This window comes from Aquila chrysaetos, unplaced genomic scaffold (assembly GCF_900496995.4).
Source record: "Aquila chrysaetos chrysaetos unplaced genomic scaffold, bAquChr1.4, whole genome shotgun sequence".
In the NCBI taxonomy this organism is placed as follows: domain Eukaryota; kingdom Metazoa; phylum Chordata; class Aves; order Accipitriformes; family Accipitridae; genus Aquila; species Aquila chrysaetos.
In genome coordinates, this window is record NW_024470394.1 from 46,077 (window position 1) to 64,642 (window position 18,566).

General features: G+C 52.8%; 2 protein-coding genes and 1 long non-coding RNA gene across 4 annotated transcripts in view; 2 read left to right on the forward strand and 1 right to left on the reverse strand.

Moving 5' to 3' along the window:
- The window catches only part of LOC115338251 (ubiquitin carboxyl-terminal hydrolase 42-like), a 30,988-nt gene that overhangs the window by 7,480 nt on the left and 4,942 nt on the right, over positions 1-18,566 (forward strand). The gene's annotated exons all lie outside the window — the stretch shown is intronic.
- LOC115338248 lies at positions 3,013-12,610 on the reverse strand. Of its 2 annotated transcripts, none has more exons than XR_003922360.2 (4): positions 12,567-12,610; positions 3,747-3,787; positions 3,608-3,661; positions 3,013-3,305 (listed from the first exon to the last, which is right to left on the reverse strand). It is a non-coding gene; the product is annotated as an uncharacterized LOC115338248 (long non-coding RNA). The 2 variants fall into 2 exon arrangements; XR_003922361.2 differs by having other exon boundaries at positions 3,608-3,684.
- On the forward strand, positions 12,682-16,063 carry LOC115338250 (tafazzin-like; the record flags this gene model as incomplete). The annotated part of the gene is made up of 9 exons (XM_030006754.1): positions 12,682-12,823; positions 13,517-13,562; positions 13,643-13,728; positions 14,026-14,106; positions 14,408-14,449; positions 14,592-14,654; positions 14,948-15,000; positions 15,201-15,278; positions 15,710-16,063. Coding segments are annotated over 9 exons (945 nt in total), but the record flags the coding sequence as incomplete, so codon positions are not given.

An 18,566-nucleotide genomic window follows, 5' to 3' on the forward strand; every position in this document is an offset into this window, starting at 1 on the left:
TACATATATATTATATTATATATTATAATATATAATTCTAAAATGCTTCGTCTAATATATTAGACATGGAGGTTTATTTTTAAATCCTTTTATATATAAATGAATATTATTTTTCAATATATATGAGAATGAGAGATTTTTTTTCTCCATTTCAACACCTCACACCCATATTTAGTGTTTTAGTATTTTTTAACACTCCCCCTCCATCCATGTTCAGGCATTTTTGGGCTGTGATCCCCCTTTTTTGGGGGGGGGACCCCCCCATCCCTCATTCACCTGCTCTCCTCCGCCACATCCCTGCCCCTCCCCGGTGACATTGGGGTGCCCCAAATGATGCCATCACCCCCCTCGGACCCCCTCCTTCTTATTCACCCCCCCCAAAAAAAGCACAAACCAAGGGAAAAGACCCCGACCGGCAGCTTGTGACTTTCATAATGCCTTTTACATAGGAACGTGCCCGCACATCTCGTGCTCTGCTCCGCACCGGGACGGGCTCCCCGGGTCGCGAACGTCCCTCTCGGCCCCGCGCCCTGCTGAGCATCGCGAGATGCTTACGCCAGGACGTCTGAAAAACAAACAAACAAACAAAAAAAGAAAAAAAAAAATCCCAAATTGTTATTTCAGCTGTATACGGAGGGGTTAAAAGACGGGATTTTTGGTCCGTGGATGAACACTGGGGGGATCGATAAATAGATAGCCGAGAAGAACGCAGTCGGCACAGAAAACGGATGGTTTGTTGCCCGTTGCTTGGAACGCTGACCACGGAGATGAGAGAGCCGAGGAAGACAACAGACAGGGTGGCTACGGCTCGTGCTACAGGCTCCCCGCCTTGCGACCGAGGCGCGTTTTGGCACCCGCTGGCCACGTGTGCCGAAACCCGTTCCTCCGCAAATGTGTAAATACCGGGATTTTTCCGAAGAGCATCGGGCTGGTGTACGGCGAGGCCGCCGGTGCCACGGGAAAGCTTTTCCCACGGAAAAGCTGGCTGGGCTGAGCTCGCGGCGCAAGAACGTACGGATGGTCCACCTTCCTCACGGTCCTCGGGTCGGTACGTTAATCTGCTTTACAAAATACTCTTAGCGTAACGCGTCTCTGTCGTTAATAAATGCTTGCTTTTTCCCTTACAGTCAGTGTGTGTGTGTGTGTGCGCGCGCGCCTTCTCGGGAATCCTCGAAACCACCCTAAAACATCAGCATATTAAAAAAATAGCACAGAAGAAAGTAGGGGAATTCTATCAGAATAAGGGGTAGTAGCTGAGCTAAAGGAGGATTCTAGGTAAAGCGGTCAGCTCAAAATACAACGCGTCGTTTTTTTTAAAGGAAAACCAAATACTTTTTTATCATATAAGTATTTTATTGGATGTATATAAATATCTGCATACCTTCTTAGTACGAAGTGAATTATGGAGATTTGTTCTCTATTTTTCATTTTACTCTTTGAAGTTTTACACTTTGCTTTCAGCTTTATTGACCGAGCAAGCAAGATGTGCAGCAGTGAGTCACTTTGCTAGAGTGATTTGAACAAACCGGTGTTAAGACAAACTGATACCGTTCTGAACGCATTCTTAGCGTAAAAGTAAACGCTCTTGCCAGGGTTGGAAAGTGTCTCCTCCCCTCCTCACAGCCCTGCTGCAGGGAGATAATCCCGGGGGGCTGCGGGACAAGGCTGTAACGTCATCAGAATCTACGCTTACGGATCCACCGCAATAGCCACAGCCCTTGCGCTGCTGCTGCTGCTGCTGCACATCTTGCTCGCTCGGCCAATAAAGCTGAAAGCGAAGTGTAAAACTTCAAAGAGTAAAATGAAAAATAAAGAACAAATCTCCAGAATTCACTTCATACTAAGAAGGTATGCAGATATTTATATACATCCAATAAAATACTAATATGATAAAAAAGTATTTGGTTTTCCTTTTGCACTAACTTAACTTGCACAGCCGTGAACTGACACCATTAAATCAGCCATCTCCAAAATACAGAGTTATTATTTGACTACAGGGCGTTTTGTGTGTGTTACATGATTCGGAGGGACACCTGTACTGCCCAAGAGAGATGCTACTGACTGCCAGGGAAATGCACCACTGAAAGCCAGACAGAAATAAAGTACTTTGGAGCACCCTGTCAAAATATTGGGAAAAAAACCCGTAACATTTAGCTGCCTCTCTTTTTAAACATGTAGAACAAAGACCTAACTGCTTAAGCGCACCTAATTAATTCTATGCTACAGCTACTGGCAGTTACGGTTTAAACAATGCAAGTCAGTTTGTAAATTATACAATTTTAACTTCTTTTAAAGTTTCATTTATGACAGAAAAAAAAAATCAGTGAGATAAGAGATCCCTCCTATGCTTTTACTTTTGGGGGGGGTGGAAATTCAAATCCCCAGTGCTGCAATACCTCAGGCTACCAAAAAGGACTGGCAGATTTCCTATTGGCTGTACTGCAGCGTGCAGAGGAACACGTTTTTAAGAGATCTCGACTGTTACAGCTGAGAACCCAAAAAGCAGCGATGCAATCAACTTTCAAAAGACGTGCTGTACTTGCGTCTTTGGAAGGAAATCAACTTTTTTTTTTTTTTTAAGAGTGAACAGTCTTGTTGCTGATGACTTCTACCGCCAAGTACAGCATCGCTGAAGATCCGCTCTGGTGGAAAGCTCATAAAATGCAACTTCTTTGAATGAGAAAGATTTCCATTTTGGAAAAACCTCTTTCAAACTAAAATCAAAACTACACGCTGCAGGGCAGTGGTCTCTGCTCCCTCAACTTAGCTTCCAGAGGGCCGGGGGTCTGCATCCATCCTCAACAAAAACCACATCAGCTAACCAGGATAGTCCTGCAGTTGCCAGGTTCCGCTTCAACATCTACAAAAAAAGAAAAACAAACAAACAAACAAACCAACCACAACCAAAAAACCCAGTACCAGCAGTCATGTCAATCGACACAGACCTCTTCCGCAACAAACCCCTCCTCAAAAGCAATATGGCCTTCCTGTTAAGGAATTTTCAGATGTGGGTTTCTCTAGGTTTGCTTTATTAACAACTCAGAGTTGGGCCACCACCGCAGCGAATGGCCCACTTCCAAAAGTTTCCAAACCTTATATACCCTTTTGCCACCCATTGTCCCAATCCAAAGTCTCTGTAATTTTCCAGCCGATTCTCTGTTCTCATATCATTATCATTCATCATCTTATCTCATCCATTCTCCATTCTCATGTCTCGGCTCTTCTGAGATTGGTGGTCACAGGCAGAAGGTCTCCGGTCACCATCGTCACTTATCTTCTTACACTTCAAAGGTACCTATGAATTTCTAAAGAAACTACTCAGGTTATTTTATTAATTTATCTTGTTCTAAAGTTAATCACTTACTCCCATGTCTTAGGTCTAAGATGTGTGATCCTTCCTCTGTTGATTCAGCTTGTCTGGATTTTAAGCCAGCCATGAAAAGGGAGTCTCATAGAACAATTCTGCAGCTCATAGATATTGTTTTATAAGCACCTGCATTCTATTAATCATATCTAAACCAATTTCTAATCATTAGCTATATGTCTGATACAAATAGTCTTAAAACAATAAGGCTTAAGGCCTTGTTCCTTTTACACTTCCGCTCACCTGCTCCACAGTGATCGCTGCATTGGATGCTGCGGACGTCATCGCTTGTAGCACCTAAGATACCAAAAGACAGAAAACTACCGTTGCGCTTGTGAGAAGTCACCAGCCCCACGCTCCTCCTTGCTACCACACAGCTCACCTCAAATGCTCATCTAATTCCAAAGGCAGCCCACGCAGCGCCTGCAAAACAGTTTAGGTGTATCAATATATTAACCATAGACTCTTACTGCTGTTCCCTGACTTTGCATCCCCAGGCAGAGCGGCTCCAAGCCAAACACGCACGTGCGTACACTGACAATACAGAGAACGCTACAAACAGTGGGACTCAAAAATGAGAGAAAACTCTCAGCGAGAAGAATGACTCCCAGATGGGAGATGCTGTCGGGCAAGAAGACCTACGGGGCTGCAACGGCGAGGCAAGGAGGCTCTATGGGAGCCCCAGAGAAAAAAAAAAAGTCAAATGTAACGGCCCGCGACAAGAACTTACTGTCAAAACTGGGACAATGGATGCACAAGAAGCCAGGCTGTAAGACCTAAGACCCTAAAGACGTGGAGAAGAAACCCCAGAAAGCAGACCCCATGAAAACAGGGCTCTCAGGAGAAGAGCTGCTGACGCAGCCCTGATAGCCACTGCAAGCAGAATCATCCAGAAACATCCACAACACAACGCACGCAAGACAGATCCAGGATTTAAGCTTCAGCTGCAAGACAAGACGCGCTTGGCCGACTCTACGCAGACGAGGCAAGGCAATCAAGACTACAGACTGAGGGGCACGCCAAACTTGCTGAGCACCAAGCCCACCGAGACCTGCGGAAGGCGGAACGAAGGACACAGACTACACAACAGCACGGGTGGGAACTGCCCTGCCTGGCACACACGCGTATTGCACGGGAGAGTGTCGTGGTTTAACCCCAGGCAGCAACTAAGCACCACGCAGCTTACTCTTCGGACCCGAGACGCACCTCAAAGCATCCCCAAAATTGTGCCAAACTGTCCTTGGGATCCCAAAGTGTTTCCAGGACCCTAAAACGGGCCCAAACGACCCTTGGGACACCAAAACCAGCCCAAAGTCTCCCCAGGACCCCAAAACTACCCTAAACTGCTGTCAGGATCACAGAACCCTCTGAAAGCATCCCCAAAACTGTCCCAAACCATCCTTGGGACCCTAAAAGCACTCCAAAGTTTCCCCCAGTACCCAAAACTGCCTCAAACCACTCTCAGGACCCCAAAACCACCCCAGAGTTTGCCCAGGACCCCAAAACTGCACTACATCGCTCTTGGAACCCCAGAATCATCTGAAAGCATCCCCAAAACTGTCCCAAACCATCCTTGGAGCCCTAAAAAAACCCTAAAGCGTCCCTAGGACACCAAAACTGTGCCGAACCACTCTCGGGACCCCAGACGCACCTCAAAGCATCCCCAAAATTGTGCCAAACTGTCCTTGGCATCCCAAAGTGTTTCCAGGACCCTAAAACGGGCCCAAACGACCCTTGGGACACCAAAACCAGCCCAAAGTCTCCTCAGGACCCCAAAACCACCTAAACTGCTGTCAGGATCACAAAACCCTCTGAAAGCATCCCCAAAACTCTCCCAAACCATCTTTGGGATTACAGAACCGCTCCAAAGCGTCATCAAGACCCGAAAACTGCCCCAGACCATCCTTGGAACCCTAAAAGCACTCCAAAGGTCCCCCCAGTACCCAAAACTGCCTCAAACCACTCTCAGGACCCCAAAACCACCCCAGAGTTTGCCCAGGACCCCAAAACTGCACTACATCGCTCTTGGAACCCCAGAATCATCTGAAAGCATCCCCCAAAACTGTCCCAAACCATCCTTGGAAACCTAAAAAACCCCCAAAGCGTCCCTAGGACACCAAAACTGTGCCGAGCCACTCTCGGGACCCCAGACCCACCTCAAAGCATCCCCAAAATTGTGCCAAACTGTCCTTGGGATCCCAAAGTGTTTCCAGGACCCTAAAACGGGCCCAAACGACCCTTGGGACACCAAAACCAGCCCAAAGTCTCCTCAGGACCCCAAAACCACCTAAACTGCTGTCAGGATCACAGAACCCTCTGAAGGCATCCCCAAAACTGCCCCAAACCATCCTTGGAACTCCCCAGAAATGCCTGAAGTGTCCCCAGGGCATCCGAACTGCCCCAAACCAAACCAGAGCATAGCCAGGACCCCAAAACTGCACTCAGGACCCCAGAACCATCTGAAAGCATCCCCAAAACTGCCCCAAATCATCCTTGGGATCGCCAAACCACCGCAAAGCATCCTCAGGACCCCAAAACTTCCCCAAAATACCCTTGGAACCCCCCCCCAAAAACCCCTAAAGCATCCCTAGGACACCAAAACTGTGCCAAACCACCCTCGGGACCCCAGACCCAATTCAGAGCATCCCCAAAATTGCGCTAACCTGTCCTTGGGATCCCCAGATCAACCCAAAGTGTTTCCAGGACCCTAAAACTGGCCCAGACCACCCCTGGGACACCAAATCGACCCCAAAGCTTGCCCAGGACCCCAAAACCACAACAAAATTACACTCAGGACCCTAGAACCACACCAAAATGTCCCCAGGTCCCCAGAACTGCCCTTAACCACTTTTGGAACCCCAAAACACCCCAGAGTCTCCTGAGGATCCAGAAACTGCCTCAAAGCACTCTCTGGATGCCAAAACCAGCCCAAAGTCTCCCCAGGACCCCAAAACTACCCTAAACTGCTGTCAGGATCACAGAACCCTCTGAAGGCATCCCCAAAATTGCCCCGAACCATCCTTGGGATCCTAAAAGCACTCCAAAGTTCCCCCCAGTACCCAAAACTGCCTCAAACCACTCTCAGGACCCCAAAACCACCCCAGAGTTTGCCCAGGACCCCAAAACTGCACTACATCGCTCTTGGAACCCCAGAATCATCTGAAAGCATCCCCAAAACTCTCCCAAACCACCCTTGGGACCATAAAAGCACTCCAAAGTTCCCCCCAGTACCCCAAAACAGCCCCAAACCATCCTTGGAACTCCCCCAAAATGCCTGAAGTGTCCCCAGGGCATCCGAACTGCCCCAAACCAAACCAGAGCATAGCCAGGACCCCAAAACTGCCCTAAATCACTCATGGGACCCCAGAACCATCTGAAAGCATCCCCAAAACTCTCCCAAACCATCCTTGGGATTCCAAAACCACTCCAAAGTGTCTTCAGGACCCCAAAACTGCCCCAAACCATCTTTGGAATTCCAAATAAACAGTAGAGCGTCCCTAGGACACCAAAACTGTGCCAAAACACTCTCGGGACCCCAGACCCAACTCAAAGTATCCCCAAAATTGTGCCAAACAGTCCTTGGGATCCCAAAGTGTTTCCAGGACCCTAAAACGGGCCCAGACCACCCTTGGGACACCAAAACCACCCCAAAGCATTGTCCAGGACCCCAGAAGTAGTCTAAATTACTCTCATGATGCCAGAGCAACCCCAAAGTCTCCCTAGGACCCCAAAAGTTCCTCTAACCAATCTCAGGACCCCAAACCCAGGTCAAAGCGTCCCCCATGACCCCAGAACTTCCCCAAACCACTCTCAGGACCCCAGACCCACCTCAGAGCGTCACCCAAACTGCCCCAAACCATCCTTGGGATCCCCAAACCACCCCAGTGTGTTTCCAGGACCCTAAAACTGGCCCAAACAACTGTTGGTACACCAAAACCATCCCAAAGTCTCCCTAGGACCCCAAAACTACCCTAAAGCACACTTGGGATCCCCAAACCACACCAAAGCGTCCCCAGAGCTACCCTTAGAAAACTGCCCCAAACCACTCTCAGGACCCCAGAACCACAATAAAGTTTTCTCAATGCCAAAACTTTCCCAAACCATTCTTTGAACCCACCAAAAAAAGCATGCCCAGGATACCAGAACTGCCCCAAACCACTCTCGGGATGCCAACATCCCCCCCAAAGTCTCCTGAGGACCCCAAAACTGCCCCAAACCATCCTTGGAACCCCAAAACCACTCCAAAAGGTCCCCAGGACCCCAAAACTACCCTGAATTACACTCAGGACCCCAGAATCACATCAAAGCATTTCCAAAACTGCCCCAATCCTCTCTTGGGATCCCAGAACAACCCCAAAGTCTCCCCAAGACCCCAAAACTGCTTCTAACCAATCTCAGGACCCCAAACCCATGCTAAGGTGTCCCCAGGATCCCCAAAATTGCCCCAGACCATTCTCAGGGACCACAGAACCTCCTCAAGGCATCCACAAAACCCACAAACCATTCTTGGGACTCCAGAACCACCCCAAATTCTCTCCAGGACCCCAAAACTACCCTAAATCACATTCAGGACCCCAGAACTACCTCAAAGCATCCGAAAAACTGCCCAAAACTACTCTCGGGATCCTGGAACAAACCCAAAGTCTCCCCAGGACCCAAAAACTCACTCAGACCACTGTCAGGACCCCAAAAACATGCCAGAGCGTTCTCAGGACCCCAAAACTGTCCCAAACCATCCTTGAACCTCCCCCCAAAAAACCCTGAAGCATCCCCAGGACCCCAAAACTGCCCCAAACCACTCTTGGCACCCCAGAACTGCCCCCTCACCTTACAGCCACCCTAAACCATCCCCTTGCAACCCAGAACCCCTCCCAACCATCTCTTAACTCTGCTGGTGACCCCCCCCAAACTGCCCCGGGGACCCCAAAACCGGCCCCACACTCCTCCCGTGACCCTCTTCCACCTTCTCCTCAAGTTAGGGTCCCCACCCCACCCCCCTGGGACCCTGAAACTCCTCTGGGGACCCCAAAATCACCCCAGGGACCCCCAAACCAACCCTACATTGCTCCCCTTACCTTCTTCCACCTTCTCCTCACGATGGGGTCCTCAAAATGACCTCAGAGCTCCCTGGGGACCCTAAACTCCCCTTCCAGGGGTCCCCCCCAATTTGGGGGGGGGGGCTGTGTGTGACTGATGGGTTGGGTGTGCGTCCCCCCCTCTTCTCTTCCCAGCTGGAGCAGGCGGAGCGGCGGGGTGCTCGCGCCCGTGGCCGGGACCCCGAAAGACGTCGGAAACGCCGGGCGGAGCGGGGTGACCTCCCCCCCCTGGCCAAGGAGGAGCTGGAGCCAAAGAGGAGTCGGGGTCCCGAGGGGGGGACCCCCCCGGGACAGCCCCCCGCCTGGCCCCCATGCCCCGGGGGTGAGTAGGGGAGGCAGTGCTGGGGAGTGGGGGGGGGAAACAACTCAGAATTTGGGGTGGGGGGGCCCACGGTGGGCGGTTGTGGGGTGAAGGGGGGGGGAGTTATGGGGTGAGGGTCCTGTAGGGGTACATGAGGGTGGGGTTATGGGGTGGGGGCTCCCAGGAGGAGCATGGGAGGGGTTATGGGGTACATGGGGGGGGGGCACAGTGGAGGTGTGGGGTGCAGGCACAGTGTCATGGGGGTCTTATGGGGTGCGGGACCCTCATGTCCTGGGAGGTGAGAGTGATGGGGTGTGGGGTTATGGGGCGCAGGGCAAGGCACCCCCAGAACCGGGGGCGGGGGGGTCTCCCCATGGCAAAGTAAATATTTAGACAGATTCAAAGTATGCTTTTGGAGTGATACATGTCCATACAGCATTGTGGAAAGAAAGAGGATTATTGTCCTCCCAAGGATCAAATATTAAACACCAAGATGAAATTTTACAATTATTACAAGCAGTTCAAAAACCAGATCAGGTAACAATCATGCACTGTAAAGCACATCAAATTGGAAAAACAAAGGAAATTGCTGAAAATAATTTAGCCGACCGAACGGCAAGAAAGGTAACAAAGGAACGAACATTGTAAATGGCATTAATTCCCTCCAAAACAGTAACTCTCCCTAGAGAAGAACCAAAATACTCAGAGGAAGATAATAAGCTAGGTCAATTATTAAATGTTAAGAAAAACCTAGCCGGATGGTGAGTAACACCTAAAGGACAGGTAGTAGTTCCACCCTTTTTGATGAGAGAAATAATTCAAACAAAACATCAGGAGTGTCACTGAGGAGCAGAGGCCTTAGTAACTTCCTTACAAAAACAAGTAGTATCGCTCAGAATGTTAGGAATAACTAAAATAATAACTGCGAAGTGTAAGGTATGTTTGAAAAATAATCCAATAATCAGGAAAAAGGTTCAAATGGGTCGAATAAAATCTGATATAGAGCCTGGAGACTATTGACAAGTAGATTTTTCAGAACTACCTAAACAGAATGGGTATCGGTACATCCTGGTGGGGGTTGATACTTTTACAGGATGGCCAGAAGCTTTTCCCTGTCGTTCCACACGAGCAAAGGAAGTAATAAAATGGTTACTACGAGAAATAATTCCAAGATTTAGAGTTCCTATTGGAATTTCTTCTGACAGAGGTCCACACTTTGTTGCAGAAGTAGTCCAAAATGTTAGCAAAATTCTGGGTATCACATGGGATTTACATACCCCATGGAGGCCACAATCCAGTAGAAAAGTAGAAAGAATGAATCAAACCTTAAAAAGGCAAATAAGCAAAATCTGTCAAGAGACTAATTTAAAATGGCCTCAAGCACTTCCATTGGCATTATTGCGAATCAGAGTACAGCCAAAGAGTGGAACCTCAGTCAGTCCTTATGAATTATTGTATAGGAAACCTGATAAATCTCCAGAACCAAACCCGAACATGCAGGTGAAAGGAAAACAAGATGTGTATAACTATTTGCTTTCCTTAGAAAAAACTTTGACTGTAATTCGGAGAGCAGTGGTGTGGAATAGACCATTATCCCTGGAAGTTCCGGTGCATGACTTACAACCAAGAGACTAGGTCTATGTGAAAACGTAGACTTCCGAACCCCTGCAGGAACGTTAAAAAGGACCCTTCCAGATACTGTTAACCACCTTCACGGCTATTAAAATTGCAGAATCGGATGCTTGGATACACTACACTCGAGTGAAAAAGGCACCTACTCCATGGAAGATTATTAACCGGGATCCAACGACTTTAAAACTGACTCTGAAACATGTCTAATTTTTCATATCTGTTTGTGCTTGTTCTTTTTATATTAGTTCGACAGATAACGGTGGTGGAAACCCGGACTGATTTGATGATTAAAAACAAAAGACAAATAAAAACAGAAAAATTGATTGGCATTCCTGAAAAAAAAAATCCAAAAAAATTTGATGTTAAGATTGATTAAGAGATTTGCCAGCTTGCAAAATGTTACCCAAATTACTGCTTGTTTGCCGATACCAAGAGCAGTGAGAGAATCTATTCCTTGGAAAATTTTAACTATGAATTTAACTACCCTGGAACATAGAAACAAAACCACCTATTGCAAACAAAGGCCAGTGACTAAATACAACCTGGCCATCAGTAGACGACAGGGGCAGTTCATTGTGAAAAAAAAGAAAACTTAGTATCTTAGTGAGGATGTGAAAAAAAATTTATTATTGTAGTACTAAAGACCCAGCAATCGAAAGAATTCTTCCTTTAGCTACAGCCTTAAAATATGGCTGCTTGTGTAGAGGATTTAAAAATTCTCTCAAATTAACTGAAACTACTCGAGAAGATATGTCAAAAGATTAGTTAAGAAAAATTTTTAGTAGATTAAGATAAAATCTGAGCTCTTGGTTACGGTCTCTAATCAAAACTTTGTTTCTGTTACTAATTGTCTTTTTGATGATCATGCTACTATATGCTTGTCTAAAAAAAACAATTTATCAATAGAATTGTAATAAATCGCATGATCATGAGAGAAGTTCCAATTGTTCCACCAGAATGCAGTCCACCACCAATATATGTCGAAACAAATATTGACTCTCAGAATAATAATAAATAAATATTAGACAGATGATGTGAAAGTATTGAAATAATTTTCAACACTTTCAAAGGGGGGAAACGTTACTGGTTTGTCATTAATTTGTTATTAGTTAGAATTAATCATATTTAGTTTTAATATTTTAGCAAAATCATATGTATGTTGTATTTTATATATTTAACCGCCAACCAGTGTCTGCTGTAAAATCCCCTGTATAGCCCCGTATCAAGGCCGGAGAAATTGGCTAAAATCATCTAGTAGGAACATTTAGAACTTAGAGAACAGGATAAAGAAATACCTGACAACGGGGTGGTGTAAGAGTTGTCAGTACGTTACCTGACAACGGCCTGTTTGGAACGCAGCGGCCGATCCCCAAGGATAGAACGTGCGGTACAAGGCTCCTGGAAGGTCCCTGGCTAGAGCCGTTAGAGATAACCGCATAGCTACTGTCAAAAAGGATGGATTGCGACCGTTGCCGTAACATCGATGAAGAAATCATGAACACTAGACGAACTTTGCTTCATTATAATACCAAAACACACCTCCTAGTCAAAAGCTACCCGCCTCCAAGGCTTACCACGCCTCGGAGAAACCTTCACTGCGCCTGCGTAAAGGACATTTACATATGCTAATGATTTCCCGGAAGTCTAATGAATATGTATAACTTTTCTTGGAAATCTAATGAATATGTATCGATAAGTCTTAATATAAGGCGTATTGTTTTGGAGACAGGTGTGCGTGGTTCGTGAGAGGACTCGCCCGCGCACCCGGCCGTCGATAAAGAAGTGTCTGCTTATCTACACTAACTTGGTGTTGATAAGTTCTTCATTCCGAGCTTTTCGGTAACGGCGATGGCGGCGATGGCGGGGCGCGCCCTCACGCCTGTGGCAGCTGGCCCCGTGGCGGGGGGGGGGGGGTGTAGATGCACGCATGTGTGGGGGCACAGGTATCGGGATCTGCCCCCCACAAAGGGACCAGGCATCGGGATCTGCCGACCCCCCCCGCTCCAAGGAACCTGGGCATCAGGGTGTCCTCCCTGACAAGGACCCAAGCCGGACGCGTGTGTGTCCCCCCCCCCCAAAAAGGACCAGGCCTCAGAACATTTCCCCCCCCCACCTCTCCCAGGGGTGCCCCCTCCCGCAAAGGGACAAGGCGACAGGGCTCCCTCCGCCTCACCTGGCATCCACGGCGAGTACCTGCTGTCAGACGGCGGCCATGGCTGGAGAGGTGTCCCAACCCCAGTTCCCCCCCCCCACCCCTTACTATTTTATTTTTTTTTTTTTTCCCCCCCCCCCCGGTGCCAGGCTACCTGAACCGGTTGCGGGTGCACAACGCCGAGGTGCTGCACGAACTGGTGGAGCGCCGGGGGCCCCTCACTCCCCTCCTCACCCTCTCCAACCACCAGTCTTGTATGGATGACCCGCACCTCTGGGGTACGCCTGGCTGCGGGGGGGGGGGCCCCAGGGGATCCCAAGGGTGTTGGGGGGGGTCTCAGGGGATCCCAAGGGTGTCGGGGGGGTCCCCAGGGGATCCCAAGGGGTGCTGGTGGGGTGGGGGGTGTCTCTGGGGTGCTCTGGGGCTCTGGGGACGTGCTGTGGGGGTCAGCGGCAGCGGTTGGGGTTCCTTGGTGGATATTGAGGGAGTTGGGGGGGTCCCTGGGGGACCCCAAGGGTGCTGGGGGGGTCCCCAGGGATTTTTGAGGGAGCTGGTGGGGTGGGGGGGGTCTCTGGGGTGCTCTGGGGACGTGCTGTGGGGGTCAGCGGCAGCGGTGGGGGTTCCCCGGTGGATATTGAGGGAACTGGGAGGATCCCTGGGGGATCCCAAGGGAGTTGGGGGGGTCCCCGGGGGATCCCAAGGGAGTCGGGGGGGGGTCCCTGGGGGATCCCAAGGGAGTCGGGGGGGGTCCCAGGGGATCCCAAGTGTGTCGGGGGGGGTCCCTGGGGGATCCCAAGTGTGTCGGGGGGGGTCCCTGGGGGATCCCAAGGGAGTTGGGGGGGTCCCCGGGGGATCCCAAATGTGTTGGGGGGCCCCCAGGGATTTCTGAGGGAGCTCTGGGGGGTGGGTGTCTGTGTCTGGTCTAGGGGTGCTCCCGTGACCCCCCCCCCCCGGCTTCTTCCCTCCACCAGGTTCCCTAAAGCTGCGGCACGTCTGGAGTCTGCACAAGATGCGGTGGTGAGGCCGGGGGGGGGTCTCGGGGGGGGGGGGTCTCAGGGAGCCCCCTCCCTGCTCACCCCGTCCCCCCCCCTCCCCAGGACCCCCACGGCCGCCGCCATCTGCTTCACCCGGGAGCTGCACTCGCGCTTCTTCAGCCTGGGCCGCTGCGTCCCCGTCTGCCGGGGTGGGCACTGGGAGGCACTGGGGGCAACTGGGAGGCGGGGGGGGGGGGAGTGCAGGGCGGAGGCAGGGGATCGCCGTCTCTACTGGGGGGCATCCCAGTTTGTACTGGGTCGGGGGGGGGGGGTGGTGCTGTGTCAGGCCCAGCCTGGTTTGGGGTGTTCCAGTCTGTACTGGGGCGGTTGCGGCCTGTACTGGGAGCGGTTGCGGTTTACCTCGGGGGAGTGAGGGGGGGTGGTTGTGCTGGGCTGGTCCCAGTCCGTACTGGGGGGCTCCCAGTGCGCTGAACTGGTGTCCCCAGGGGACGGCGTGTACCAGCGAGGGATGGACTTCATCCTGGAGAAGCTCAACCAGGGGGACTGGGTCCACGTCTTCCCTGAGGGTACTGGGAGAAACTGGGCAACGGGACGCTGGTTTGCTCTAGAGGGACTGGGAGCACTGGGGTTGGGGGAAGGGGTTCGTATTTAGGTCACCGAGACCCCCGGGGGGGGGGGCGGGGGGGGAAACTGGGACCACTAGGAGAGACTGGGAGCCTTGGGGATCGGTCTCTCTTCTCCAGACCTGGGTGGAGGGGGGGGGGGGGGGGGGCAGATAAAGGGCTGGGGGGGGCCCGGGGGGACCCTTTTGGTGGCGAGGGGGGGTTCTCCTGTGCTGCCCCCCCCCACGTCCCCATGTCCCCACAGGCAAAGTGAACATGGGGCAGGAGTTCGTGCGCTTCAAGTGGGGTGAGACCCCCCCCCGACCCCCAACTTCTTCTTGACCCCCCCCCTCGCTCCCTGCTTGCCTCCTTTGCCCCTCTCGTGGCCCCCCCCCCCCCCCCAAGGGCTACCTGGCCCCCCCCAAACGCCCACCTTGCCCCCCCCCCAGGCATCGGGCGCCTCCTGGCCGAGTGTCGCCTCGACCCCGTCATCCTGCCCCTGTGGCACGGGGGTGAGCGGGGGGCCGGGGGGGGACAAAACCGAGCGGCACTCGGGGGGGGGGGGGGATGGGGGACAAAACCGAGCGGCCCTCGGGGGGGGGGGGGCAGGAAGAATTGGGGGGGGGGAGGGATGGGGGATGCAGGCAGGTGGGGCTGGGGGGGGGGAAATACGACTCGGGGGGGTTGTTGTGCCGCGGGGGGGGGGGGTTGTCGTGCCGCGGCGGCGGGGTGGGGGGGGGGGGGGGTTTCTCGCCGCTACTCCACGCAGGTGCCAAGCTGCGCCCCCCCCCCCCCCCCGTGCCAGGCATGAACGACGTCCTGCCCAACGCCCCCCCCTACGTCCCCCGCGTGGGGCAGGTGAGCGATGGGGAGGGGGGTCTCTGGGGTGGGAGGGGCACGCAGGCGGACCCCCCCCAGGTTGTGGGGCAGGGCTCGGGATGCGCCGTGGGGCCGGGATTACGGGGTGCTTAGCGGGGCAGGGTGGCTTTGGGGTGGCGGGGGGGGGGGCTGCGGGCTTTTGGGGGGGCTGCGGGGGGGTTACTGACGCTGTCCCGTAGCGAATTACGGTGGTCGTGGGGCGACCGTTCAGCGTCCGGCCCCTCTTGGAGCGACTCCGGGCTGAGGGTACGTCAACGGTGAGTGCTCGGGGAGCTGCCCCACGGCGGAGGTGGGGGGGCGGGGGGGACACGCAAAATCCGTTCCGCCCCACGGCTCTGTGGGGTCTGTTCTTGCCCCCCCCAGGTGGAAACCACTAGTTTCCAACCATTAACCATGCCCGCTAAACCACGTCCTGAAGTACCCCGTCCACTCGCTTTTTGAATACCTCCAGGGATGGTGACTCAACCACGTCCCTGGGCAGCCCGTTCCAATGTTTAACAACCCTCCCAGTAAAGAAATTTTTCCTAATATCTGACCTAAATCTCCCTTACCTCAACTTGAGGCCGTTTCCTCTCGTCCTAAGCTGCGGGATACCTGCGACGGCGAGGAGGGGCTGGAGGGGACTCCTGGGGGTCTCCGCAGGCCGTGGTGGGGGGGTTCATGTCTGCTCTGCGTCCTTCTCTTGCAGCCCTCCTGCCCTTGGCGAAAGACCCTGAACTCTCTCGGTCAGGACTCCGGCAGCGGAGGCGATCTTCGTCCCGATAAGAGAGATGCCAACATCAGGATGGACCCGAAGCCACCGTGCTGCTGGCCCCTGGCGAGCCCTGAAGAAGTGAAATCCTCCTGCGGAAAATATTTTAATAAATTTATTTTTTTTTTAATAAAGCTGGAACAACAAGCCCAGTCCCATGCTGTCCTTCCCATGGAGACCACCCAGAGCGTGCTGAGCAGACAGGGTCATTCCCGGCTTGTGCTGCTGCCTGCGGGACGGCACGCCGGGATCCGGGGTGTCCTTGCGGAAAATTCCCAGCTGCTCCGCTAGACCACAGAACCCGGAGAGGAGGAGGAGGAGAGAAGCTTTAGCCCAGCCCGCCTCTCCTGAGACATCTCAGGGCACGAAAAGACACCCGTGCTCTGCCAAGCTGGCAAATTGTCATTTGTCCTGGCATCAAAACCCTCTCTTTTTCAGGGGAGGTGTGCTGGTTCGGGCTGGGATAATTTTCTTCACGGTAGCTGGCATGGGGCTATGTTTGGAGCGGGAACAAGGGGTTATACCAGATGTCCCGAGTGGGGACAGCCCAAAACTACGTAAGCCAAGCGGGGCAGGAACAAAACTGCCTCCAGCCACCGCGAGTGGGAACCTGGCAAAGCTGTGGCTGATAGAAAGCTGACAAACCCTGGAGGCAGCAGAAAAGGCGGCTCACACGTGGTGTTCCCCAGGGCTCAGTATTGGGGCCGGTTCTAATATCTCGATCAACGATCTGGACGCGGGGATCGGGCGCACCCTCAGCAGGTTTGCCGACACCAAGTTGGGAGGGAGGGTTGATCTGCTCGAGGGTAGGAAGGATCTACGGAGGGATCTGGACAGGCTGGATCGATGGGCTGAGGCCAATCGTATGAAGTTCATCAAGGCCAAGTGCCGGGTCCTGCGCTTGGGTCGCACCAACCCCGCGCAGCGCTACAGGCTTGGGGAAGAGCGGCTGGAAAGCTGCCCGGCAGAAGAAGACCTGGGGGTGCTGGTCGACAGCCGGCTGAATACGAGCCAGCGGCGTGCCCAGGTGGCCACGAAGGCCACCGCCATCCTGGCCGGTATCAGAAATGGTGTGGCCAGCAGGAGCGGGGAGGCGATGGTTCCCCCGTATTCGGCGCTGGTGAGGTCACACCTCGAGTCCTGTGTTCAGTTTTGGGCCCCTCGCTACGGGAAAGACATGGAGGTGCTGGAGCGTGTCCAGAGAAGGGCAACCGAGTTGGTGAGGGGCCTGGAGCACAAGTCTGATGAGGAGCGGCTGAGGGAACTGGGGTTGTGTAGTCCGGAGAAGAGGAGGCTGCGGGGAGACCTCATCGCTCTCTACAACTACCCGAAAGGAGGTCGTAGCGAGGTGGGTGCTGGTCTCTTCTACCAAGTAACTAGCGATAGGATGAGAGAAAACGGCCTCAAGTTGCACCAGGGGAGGTTTAGTTTGGATATTAGAAAAAAATTTCTTTACTGAAAGGGTTGTCAGGCATTGGGACGGGCTGCCCAGGGAAGTGGTGGCGTCACCATCCCCGGAGGTGTTCAAAAAGCGCGTAGACAAGGTACTTCGGGACGTGGTTTAGCGGGCATGGTTGCCGGTTGGACTCAATGATCTTGAAGGTCTTTTCCAACCGAAACGATTCTATGATTCTACGAAATGCAAAGACGCTAAGAAGTCACGTACATACCTTTTTTTTGGAGCTCAAGGGTGAGAGAGCAGCTGGGTGGGGGCCCGGCAGCCAGCCAAGGTCAACCCAGTGCAGTTGTTGAAGATTTTTCTTCGGTAGCGCCGGTTCAGAGTCAGCCCGTGGCTGTATCTCGAGGGGCAGATAAAAATTCATCGGAAAATGAACCCGCAAGAGACCAACGTGCTTTGCTACGCGAACCCCTCGGACACGGTCCTGTACCTGGGAAGAGTGGAAAAGAAATCCAAGGTCAACCCGGGTGTGAAGAGGCATCCTTACAGCCCTGGGCAGCTTTTGATTCACCTGGCTGGTGCGGCTCGGGGAAGAGGTGGGAGCTCCGCCAGCGGATGAACAGCCCTTCGCCGGCAGTGCATGGGGAAGCCCAGTGGCTCCCAGTTGCTGGCTACCTGAGGTGCCCGGGCTGCGGCCGCAGCGCGTCCCCGTGTCACAAAGGGGCAGCGATGCGGCACCCGCCCGGCGCTCGTGACCTCACCTGGCCGGCGCTTGGCATCCCGAAAAGCGAGCCAGAGGCAGCCAGTTGGGCTGAGCTGGCCTTCGGGATAACTCAGACCCTTCCTCTGCTCCTCGCGTGCCTACTTTTTTTCCCCAACCATTTATCGTTTACTGCCCGCTTCTCCTCAACTGCCGTCCTCGTGCAAAGGTAATTATGATTTGACTTTCAGGACAGATCACAGAGTAGGTAGATACGGGATAAAAGTATAGGCTGGTCTATACCTTCGGAGCTGTAGGCTGAGCTATTGCGCCTTGATGGGCTGGCTATGGGCAGAGTTCCTGTCCGCTAATTCTTATTTCTTTACCATCTCCTACGATAGGTAAGTAGGGGGGTGGTAGCGTAGTCTGAGGTGTTGGGCTCAGCCTAGAATGGCAAGAAGCCCGCCCCGACTGACGCGGTAGGAAAGGAGACAGAAAAGGAGCACGGCAAAGGCAGGCGTTAAAGTAGCGGCCGAAAGCCGGTCGCTCCGGCGTACAAGGTGGGAAAGTGTGGGCTGGAGGACTGGTGTTAATGGCGAGCAGCAGGTCGTCTTCAGAGAAGGTGACACGCGACGCAGTCTTTCAAAAGGGCCTTGGGAATTGCCGTCAGCTGGCGTCCTGCGACAGTGGGGCCG